The sequence below is a fragment of the Trichechus manatus genome, unplaced genomic scaffold (genome assembly GCF_000243295.1).
Source record: "Trichechus manatus latirostris isolate Lorelei unplaced genomic scaffold, TriManLat1.0 scaffold00147, whole genome shotgun sequence".
NCBI classification, from domain to species: domain Eukaryota; kingdom Metazoa; phylum Chordata; class Mammalia; order Sirenia; family Trichechidae; genus Trichechus; species Trichechus manatus.
In genome coordinates, this window is record NW_004444083.1 from 2,010,597 (window position 1) to 2,021,293 (window position 10,697).

At 38.2% G+C, this 10,697-nt stretch overlaps 1 protein-coding gene across 1 annotated transcript in view; it reads left to right on the forward strand.

The window, feature by feature from the left end:
* Positions 1 to 10,697, forward strand: part of SPHKAP (SPHK1 interactor, AKAP domain containing) — a 166,741-nt gene that overhangs the window by 48,845 nt on the left and 107,199 nt on the right. The window contains exon 3 of the mRNA XM_004385841.2: positions 6,765 to 6,872. Coding sequence (XP_004385898.2) covers positions 6,765 to 6,872 — 108 coding nt within the window. The remainder of the gene's footprint in view (positions 1 to 6,764; positions 6,873 to 10,697) is intronic.

Consider the following 10,697-nt stretch of genomic DNA (forward strand, 5'->3'; position numbering starts at 1 on the left):
CTCCATTTGGTGCTCAGCTGAGGTCTTTATCTCTTCATTTGATGTTCTAGGGTTTCAGGATTGTTGATTCTCTGTTTGGCTTAGTTTTTCGGATCTTTGCTGTGGAGGGACGGCGTGGTGCGTCTGCCTAGAGCGCCATCTTGCCGGAACCTCTACCTGTGTTTTATTGACTACGCAAAGGCATTCGACTGTGTGAATCATAACAAATTATGGATAACATTGCAAAGAATGGGAATTCCAGCACACTTAATTGTGCTCATGAAGAACCTGTACATAGATCAAGAGGCAGCTGTTCGGACAGAACAAGAGGATACTGTGTGGTTTAAAGTCAGGAAAGGTGTGTGTCAGGGTTGTATCCTTTCACCATACCTGTTCAGTCTGTATGCTGAGGAAATAATCCGAGAAGCTGGACTATATGAAGAAGAATGCAGCATCAGGATTGGAGGAAGGCTCATTAACAACCTGAGTTATGCAGATGACACAAACTTGCTTGCTGAAAGTGAAGAGGACTTGAAGCACTTACTGATGAAAATCAAAGACCACAGCCTTCAGTATGGATTACACCTCAACATAAAGAAAACAAAAATCCTCGCAACTGGACCAGTAAGCAACATCATGATAAATGGAAAAAAGGTTGAAAATGTCAAGGATTTCATTTTGCTTGGATCCACAATCAACACCCATGAAAGAAATCAAAAGACACATTGCATTGGGCAAATCTGCTGCGAAAGACGTCTTTAAAGTGTTGAAAAGCAAAGATGTCACCTTGAAGACTAAAGTGTGCTTGACCCTAGCCATAGTATTTTCAGTCACATCATATGCATGCAAAATCTGGACAACGACTAAGGAAGACTGAAGAAGAATTGATCCCTTTGAATTGTGGTGCTGGTGAAGAATATTGAATATACCATGAACTGCCAAAAGAACGAACAAATCTGTCGTGGAAGAAGTACAGCCAGAATGCTCCTTAGAAGCAAGGATGGTGAAACTTCATCTCACATACTTTGGACCTGCTATCAGCAGAAACCAGACCCTGGATAAGGACATCATGCATGGTAAAGTAGAGGGTCAGCGAAATGGATTGACACAGTGGCTGCAACAATGGGCTCAAGCATAACAAAGATTGTGAGCATGGCACAGGACTGGGCAGTGTTTCGTTCTGTAGTACAAAGGGTCACTATGAGTTGGAACTGACTCCACAGCAACTAACAACAACATTGAGTGCTTACTTAAACCTATATTAATGTATAATATATTACCTATTTTAATTTAGATATTAATATATCAAATCTATATGTTTATTGAGTGCTTACTATGTCCAGGCACTGTTTTAAGCACTTTACATATATTTGCTCTTACATTAGATTCTACCTCCTAAGTCTAGAGATTTAATTCAAATAATGTATATTACATCCTTAACCCAGAGAATTTTCAATAAATGTATTATTTGGTCAATAATTAAAGAATAGAATGTTGAATAATCAGTGATCTCTAAATATTAATGAAATTTATGGGAAAAGATATTGATTTTAATTATTGATGTAGTAAGATAAACTAGTATTTAATGATGAATAAAATTAAAATTTTAAAGTTGTATAATGAATGGTTTCACCAAAGAAGCTCTCTTCAAAACATTTCTTCTTAAGCTTTGAAAGGTTTAGATTTCAAATTTTTCTCCCACTTCTTTACTCTGTCATTTCCATTCCTTCTGTGGCATAGCTTACGGGAGACATTCAGTATTCAAGGTTAGCAAATAGTCAACTGGGAAGTCTTTCTAGAATTTTCCACCGAGTGAGCAGGTCTATAATTTTTCCTCCCACCTAGGATAGGACAGAGCAAGGTCTTTGCATATTTTTAGTTATGATTTATTTAGTTATGATTTATTTAAAAACTGGGTACAAAAAATAAAGTCCTTTCAAGTGGAAGACTTGACACATAAATATTTCTGTGCTCATTTCCCATTTGGGAAGCTAAGCGCAAGAACCGTAAGAACTCTGACAGCCAGCCAGCTTTCTTCTCTATCAGCCTCATCCTTAGTCCCTTTTTGCAGCTCTGAGAATCTCTCTTTGTGAGGTGTCAAGTTGATCCTTTTTGCTACCTCCACCTCTGCTTCTCTGTGTTTCACCTGAAAAATGTGCCAACCCAGCCCACCATGCTTCTGAAAGGCCCAAGTGATTTGTGACTGGCTCTGTCTGCTCCTAAGGCTGCCCTAGGATAAGACTTATCCATACACTCTGATAAGCGACAGGTGCTTTTCTCTGTTGACATATGTTGTCACAACCATTATATTATGTGTCTTGCGTATCTTAGAAGGTAAAAGAGTTCCAAGGACCTAACTTTTGATAAGAGCTCTGGTGGCTCAGTGGTTAAGAGCTCAGCTGCTAGCCAAAAGGTTGGCAGTTTTAATCCAGCAGCAGCTCCTTGGAGAGCCTATGGGGCTGTTCTAGTCTGTCCTATAGGGTCGTTATGAGTCGGAATCGACTCGACGACAACGGGTAGTAGTAGTACTAATAGTAGTAACTTTTGAGAAGTGAGCTTTGGAATAGCTAAGAAGTGATTTTCGTCAGAGAATTCATTAAACCACATTGTAAAGTATTATTAAACAGTATGTTCATTTGATGACTGCATTTTAAATCTCTAATGTTTTATGAGGCAGAGTTAATGAGCGCTTTGGTTTTTTGATGGGTGTTCCAAATTCTGAGGATCAAAGAAAGTCAAGGAGCAGAAGCATAATGACATCAGTTTGGCTTGATGTTAACTCAACAGATGTAAAGCATGCTTTCCTTTGAGAAATTAAAATACTGATATTACTTGCCAAATGGATTAATTAACTTATAAAAATTTACACATGAAAAGTTTCTTCTCCTCAAAGAAAAACGTCATGTCAGAATTTCATTAATGAAAAATTAACTTTAAAATGGAAGTCCATAAGAAAATGTGGTTTTATTTACAAAAATTAGCTGCACGTAACTTTTCAGAAACATACTGAAACTCAGGCCCATTGGTATGGAAGGCGGTGATCTTGCTCACAGGCCTTGGGGTCTTCAGGACCAAGTCCAAAGTCTGGCTCTGGGCAAGTAAGGATAGAAACCAAATCTTTCTGCGCCTCAAAGTTTTCATCTTCAAAATGATAATAATACTTGTTAAGATCCTTATCTTTAAAATAATTCCTACTTTGTAGCATTTTAATAAACCAGTTGCCATTGGGTCAACTCATGATGACCCCATGTGTGTCAGAGCAGAACTGTGCTCCATAGGGTTTTCAAAGGCTGGTTTTGGGAAGCAGATTTCTAGGTCTTTCTTCTGAGGCACATCTGGGTAGACTTAAACCACCAACCTTTTGGTTAGCAGTTTAGCTCATTAACCTTTGTTCCCTCCACCCCCGTCCCCCACCAGGGACTCCAGCATTGCAGTAAGAAACTAAAAAGTAAGAAATAATATGTGTGGAATTTTAGCAAAATTCTGAGCACATTGTAAGTATTCAAAAATGGTAGCTGTAACTATTAATACTACAAAATAAAGAATTAAAATTACACCTTAGATCGTAATATTTGCTAAAGAAAATTTGCCCTCACACACCTGAAATGCTTTCAATCCACTAATTCCAGGCTAAGGCATCCAATTTTCTATTGTCTTTTGCAGGTTGTTTAAAATAATACTGATAAAAACCAGGTACTGAGAGGATAATGTGCCATCTTTGTGACTCAGTGTTTGACACCTATCATCTCATTGAATACCCCCCAACAGCCCATGAGGCGGGTGTGATTATCCCCATTTTACCGGTGTGGAAACTGAAACTCAGAGTTTAAGTCAGTTGCCCAAGGTTATCCTGCTGTTAATGACCAAATCAGGATTTCAACCCAGTTAGACTGCTAACATTCATGCCCTTAAACTCTGTTCTATTCTGAAAATAAAAATGAGTGACAGTAGGGGAGGTGGATGCTTTAGAGCCTTTTTCTACTTTAAATATATGTTACTCTGCGTCAGTGGTCCTCAATTTTTTTTTTTAACCAAAATTCCTTTGAACTCTAAAAAACTATTAGGAGCCTCACGAAGCTTTTGTTGATGTGGAATATGATGTTGTTGTTAGGTGCTGTCCAGTCGGTTCTGACTCATAGCAACCCTGTGTACGACAGAACAAAACACTGCCTGATCCTATACCATCCTCACAACCGTTGTTATGCTTGAGCCCACTGTTGCAGCCACTGTGTCAATCCATCTCATTGAGGGTCTTCCTCTTTTTTGCTGACCCTCTACTTTACCAAGCATGATGTCCTTCTCCAGGGACTGGTCCCTCCTGATAACATGTCCAAAGTATGTGAGACAAAGTCTCACCATCCTTGTTTCTAAGGAGCGTTCTGGCTGTACTTCTTCCAAAACAGATTTATTCATTCTTCTGGCAGTCCATGATATATTCAGTATTCTTCACCAACACCATAATTCAAAGACATCAACTCTTCTTCAGATGTGGATTATACTTATTGATATTTTCCACATTGTATGTTAAAGCTGAGAAATTTTTATATTTTTTAATAAGAATAATCAACACATTACAAGTTAATGCAAATAACATATTTTTATTAAAAAATCTATACTTCCCAAAACAAAAATATTTTTAGTGAAAAAAGTGGCTTTATTTTACATTTTTGCAAATCTCTTTAACGTCTGATTAATAGAGGACAGCTGGATTCTCCTAAATACTTCTGCATTGGATCTGTTGGGATATCGTGTGTCATGAAGCCTCTGGAAAATTCCACTGTGCACTCATGAGAGAAACAGAATTTTAGTGTTATTATAAAAATACTTTGACCACTGAATCCCTGAAAGATCTCAGGGATACCTAGGGGTCCTAGGCCACACTTTCAGAATCACATTTTAGGTAAAATCTTCAAGCATACTGAGAAATTCCAAAGCCAATCTTTGTCGTTGTTAGTTGCCATGGAGTCAACAACCCCGTGTACAACAGAATGAAATGTTGTCCAGTCCTGCACCATCTTCTTGATCACTGGTATGTTTGAATCCATTGTGGCAGTCACTGTGTATTTTGAGTGTCTTCCAACCTAGGGGGCTCATCTTCCAGCTCTATATCAGACAATATCTGTTGTGACCCATAGGGTTTTCATTGGCTTATTTTTGGAAGTAGATCATCAGGCGTTTCTTTCTAGTCTGTCTTAGTCTAGAAGCTCCACTGAAATCTGTTTATCATGAGTGATCCGGATGGTGTTTGAAATACATCTTGATGGTATTTGAAATACCGGTGGCATAGCTTCCAGCATCATAGCAACATACAAGCCACCACAGTATAACAAACTGGCAGACAGATAGTAGAAGCCAACCCTGGCCTACAGTAATAATCTAAATTTATCATTCAGTTGCCTGCTTATCTACAAAGAGTCTCTTTGTACTGTTCTGGAAAAGAATGATGAAAATGTGCCATCTCTTGGTAATGCTAAGCATTCAGCGGGAAAAGGTTTAAAATTATTGATATCACTCAGCTAAGCCAAATATGTTATTGAAAAATGTGTCAGAATTATATTTGGTTAGCTCACTATTCAGAGGTAAAAATTACTGTATTTATATTATAGAATAAAAGAGGACAACCTTTTCCTATATAAATGAAATGTAATCAAAGTGTCATTCTATTTTTGTGGCACTAACCAAACTAATTAAATTATTATGTTGCTTCAGTGAAGGTAGTAATCAAATATTAGCAGACACGTACCCTGGTAAAATAGAGAGTACTGCAAGAGCATTGGAAATCTTGTATAAGATGAAAAAATCTTACATATGAGTAATGTTCAGAAACATGAGAAGTTGAATCTTTTGCTTTTTTATAAGACTGTATTGTCAAAAGGTTTTGTCTGAGAAACATCATTTTTCTTTATTGCTGTAAAACCCAAGCCCAGAAACAAAACATTTATAAATGATATTTGGTTTTGCTAAGTCATGTGTTCAAACTCTTTGTGCTTTACCATACAATTTCTGCATGGAAAATTGTTATTTTAATGTTCTTTACTTATTCATAGTAATTTTAAGGTTAACATAGTACCCTAAAAAAAAAAAAAAAATTGCCGGCAAATCGATGCCACCTCACTAGGTGCTCTCAAAGAATTGTACCTGAAAAATGACCCAATTTCACAGACATGTTAGAAAAGCTAAAGAGCTGAAGAATCATAATTTCAGGAGAAACACTGACCAACAGGAAAACATTACATTTTTCAAAATTGAAAATATTCATATAGCATGAAAAATCAGTAACAGTAAAATGAAGTTTGATTGCCATTGCCAGTTGGCCCGTACTCCCAACCAACCACTTGATTGCCCGTCAAAAAAAAAAAAAAAAAAACCATTACCGTCGAGTCGATTCAGACTCATAGGGACCCTTAAGGACAGAGTAGAACTGCCCCATAGAGTTTCCAAGGAGCGCCTGGTGGATCTGAACTGCCAACCTTTTGCCTAGCAGCCATAGCTCTTAACCACTACACCCCCAGGGTTTCATGCAAAAGCCCACGTATATTGAAGTTTCCAAATCTGATGAGAGAAGGAACAGCAGTGTTCACATCAATGTTTTCATCTAAAGCCAATTCCTGGCTGACTATTTTACACATTCTAGTGATGCTATTATGCTGCAAGTTTTTTTCTAATATCCAGATGCTCTGAAGAAAAGAAAACACTAACAGGTTCCTCAGAAAACAGCTGTTTGTTTAAATAGAAAACCTTGGCCTGGCCAAAAAGCATTGAACAGGGTTTCTCGATTCTCTCAGGTTCTCTGTAGCAACAGTCTGCTGGAGTCCACAGATTACTGGTTGCAGAATCAGAGGATGCCCTGCCAAATTGGTTTTGTGGAAGACAAGTCCGAAAACTGTGCTTCCGTAAGTACGCAGAACTCTCGCGATATTGTCTGATGAGGCAGGAAACCGTGCCGTTGTGCCCGTGTTTAGGACAGAAGTTGCTGGCAATGTATCTTTTTGATGTATCCTTTTGCAAAGACATAGCTGCTTTATCTGAACTGTTAATGCCATAACATACAGAGCTAAAGCTTCTATTCCAATTTTGCTCATTTCAACGAGTAAATGAATCTGATGGATTCTCTGAAGAGGAAAAAAAATTTTTTTTTTTTTTAAAATATTTTCACCACCACTGAGAAAAGATTCAGGAATAGAATTGTATGATGAGAGATAAAAGACCACCCAACAACCCTCTTGGATTCTTTTCAATATATTCCATAGCCCCTGCTGTAGATATTTTCCAACATGAAAATTGTATAAAAATTGTCCCCCATTCTTCTAGGTTATAGTCCTTATTTGAAAACCTGTTTAATTTAAGGGATATACAGGCATGCATTTAAAATATTGAAGGTGCACTTAACTTGTAAAACCTTCCTTTTCAAGGCAAGAGATGTTTTTATAGGTAAACAATATTCTTCCAGTTTAGAACGTGGCTATCAATTGTTTATGTCAAATATGCTCCTTCCTATATGTTGTACAAAGCTATATGTTTTCATTTTAATTGAAACCACCTAGCTCTTCTTGGGTCGTGATTACAGAGATTGGGGGAGAGTATTTCCAAAGAGGAGGGAAATGCAATTCTTATGACTAAAGTGAGCAGTGGCTCTGAGCTATTTCCGGAGGTAAGTGGCATACCAGCATTTCTGTTTAAAGCCAAGGGAATTTAAAAAAAAAGGGGTGGGGGGGAAGAAAACCAGAAGCTGAAAAATGGGATGAGAAGGCTTTTTCCGTATAATGAACAGAACCAGAACTGGCAGACAGAGGATGTAAAATATTTCACCTTCCCCCACTGCAAAGCCTCATACAAGGAATGTACAGTCCATTCAACAGACTGAATTCAATCTCTTTGTTTAGGCTAATGATCGTCATTACCCTCCTTTTAGTACATTGGCTCCCTTTTCCCGGAGACTTGTTGCTGGCTAATGATCTTTTGGGAAAACAAAAAGGATTGGGTGGCAAGTAATTTAATAGTGATACCTTCTTTGCAAATTCAGTACTGAGATGAGTTGGAAAATGCAGGCATTTGCTGATACAGATCATTAATTACACAGTGAAAAATTGTAAAAGTGAGGGAGATACAACAGAAATGCTATTGGTGGCTACACTGTGGTCAAAGTTGTCCTCTGAACAGCTGCTATGTTACAAAGTCTCCCACTTTGTAATACATCAGCACAAAAGTTAGGCCACTGGAAATTGTGTAATGAAGGGCAAAGAGATCTCTACATTTCATATGTTTTAGGTCTGGCTTGAAGATCTACGATTAGAAATGCTAAACTTTATAGCCAAATATAAGGATCCCCATTGGATCTTCTGAATCGACTCAACAGCAATGAGTTTGGCTTGGTTTTTTTATGTGTAAGAAAACTCTTCCTCCATCCTCCACCAATCCCAATAGACTTGAATTTGGACTTATATCTCCATGACTTCCTTTTCAATCCTTTGTCCCTTTATAATGTCAGTTGCATCAGTGAGGGTTAGCGGATTCACCCTGCTTTCTCGGTTCTTTCTATTCTTTCTAGAAGGGGAAAAAAGTCTAAACACAAATGATAGGTATATTGGAAGATTTTTTTTCCCCCAACAGTTTATAATAATGAAAACTGACATAAACTCTAAAAATTATCCATTGATTCTAAAAGTAAAAGAAATCTAAGAATCCGTATGAAAAACTAGCCCTGACAGAGACTGGAGAAACCCCGAGAGTATGGCCCCCGGACATTCGTTTAGCTCAGTAATGAAGTCACTCCGGAAGTTCACCATTCAGTCGAAGATTAGACAGCCCCATAAAACAAAACAAGACTAATGGGGCACAACAGTCCAGGGTCAAGGACTAGAAGGCAGGAGAGGACAGGAAAGCTGGTAATAGGGAACCCAAGGTTAAGAAGGGACAGTGATGACATGTTGTTGGGTTGTTAACCATTGTCATAAAACAATATGTGTACTAACTCTTTAATGAGAAACTATTTGTTCTGGAAACTTCCATCTAAAGTACAATTGAAAAAAAAAAAGAAACCTAACCCTAATATCTCAATAATATCCTATGGTCACTTTTTTTAAATTTCCAAATCCTTCCTCTTTCTTGCCTAGCACAGATTTCTGGAGTAGAGAGAAGAACTTAGAGTTTAGAGTCAGATATTGTTGAGGGGGAAATATTAACTAGAGGAGAAGTACTGGTAAACGATAGTGATGGCTGGCCAAGATAAGGAGCTCTTGAAGACAATAGGGACACAGAAGGGGTAGCCAAAATGGTCAGGGAAAACGTACATGATCCATTTTCAAACCAATTCTCCATACCAGCATGAACATAAAATATAAAACTGTGATTTAAAGGAAAAAAAATGATTCAAAAATAGTGTCTTCATTAAAGTTTTTTTTTTTTGTTTAATTTAGTTTCAAAAAATCATCCCAAACTGCAACCTATTGACAAATAATCACAACATAATTTGAGGAACCTGTAGCAGTGGTGTCGCATATTTTATTACTTTGTAATCTATTCTTGAACCCTAGTGATGCAGTGGTTAAGCGCTCAGCTGCTAACCAAAAGGTCGGTGGTTTGAACACCCCAGTGGCTTGATGGGAGAAAGATGTGGCAGTCTGCTTTCATAAAGATTTACAGCCTTGGAAACCCTATGGGGCAATTCTACTCTGTCCTATAGAGTCCCTATGAGTCAGAATCCACTTGATGGTAAAGGGGTTGGCTTTTTTTTTAAATCTGTTCTTAATTCTTGGGGACGCTACCCTAAGTTAATCATTACTTCTTTAATTCATTTTTTTCCTGATCAAAATTCATAGTCAACTTTTTCATATCCAACTTTCATGAGCTTCATATTTTTTTATACTGAACTCCAAGTATTTAGATTTGTGGTTTCTTAGAGCTAAATACCTCAGTGTACCAATGTTTTCTGAATTCCAGATGACCATTTAAAACTTTTATTGAGGGAAAATCTCTGATTTGGCAAACTTTAGGGCTGAGTGTGCGTGTGCCAGTAAGGCTGTTTGTTTGGGAGCATCAAATGATGAGTTTCAGTCACTTCTTCAGTAGGGAGCTGTATTTCTTTCATAGCTAAAATGAGAATGTCAAGAGCAGTTTTTCCCTTTACTAGCCTGTGAGCTGTGAGCAGCCAGAAATACGGTACCAGTTACCATCATTGATTTCGACTCATGGTGACCCCATGTGGGTCAGAGTGGAAATGTGCTCCATAGGGTTTTCAGTGGCTAAATGTTTGGAAGTAGATTGTCAGACCTTTCTTTCAAGGCACCTCTGGGTGGATTTAAGCCTACAAATTTTCAATTAGCAGGTGAGCTCGTTAACCGTATGCACCACTCAGAAATATGACAGGCACCCGAAGGAGGAACTTCTAGCCCCCTTGGTTGGCTCAGAAGCTCCTTGAAATCATCTTCAAAACAATTTCCAGAGCGGTTCCAGCAAGATGGCACTCTAGGCAGAAGCACCACGCCGTCCCTCCACAGCAAAGATCCGAAAAACTAAGTCAAACAGAGAATCAACAATTCTGAAACCCTAGAACATCAAATGAAGAGATAAAGAACTCAGCCGAGCACCAAATGGAGTGAGAATACTGAAAGAGAACGGAGAGCAAGGAGAGATTCATGCAGAGGTCCCCTACCAGCTAACGCAGCGCGGATCCACCATCTTGGACTCCTATCGGAGACCAGCAAATGGGGGTACGAGAA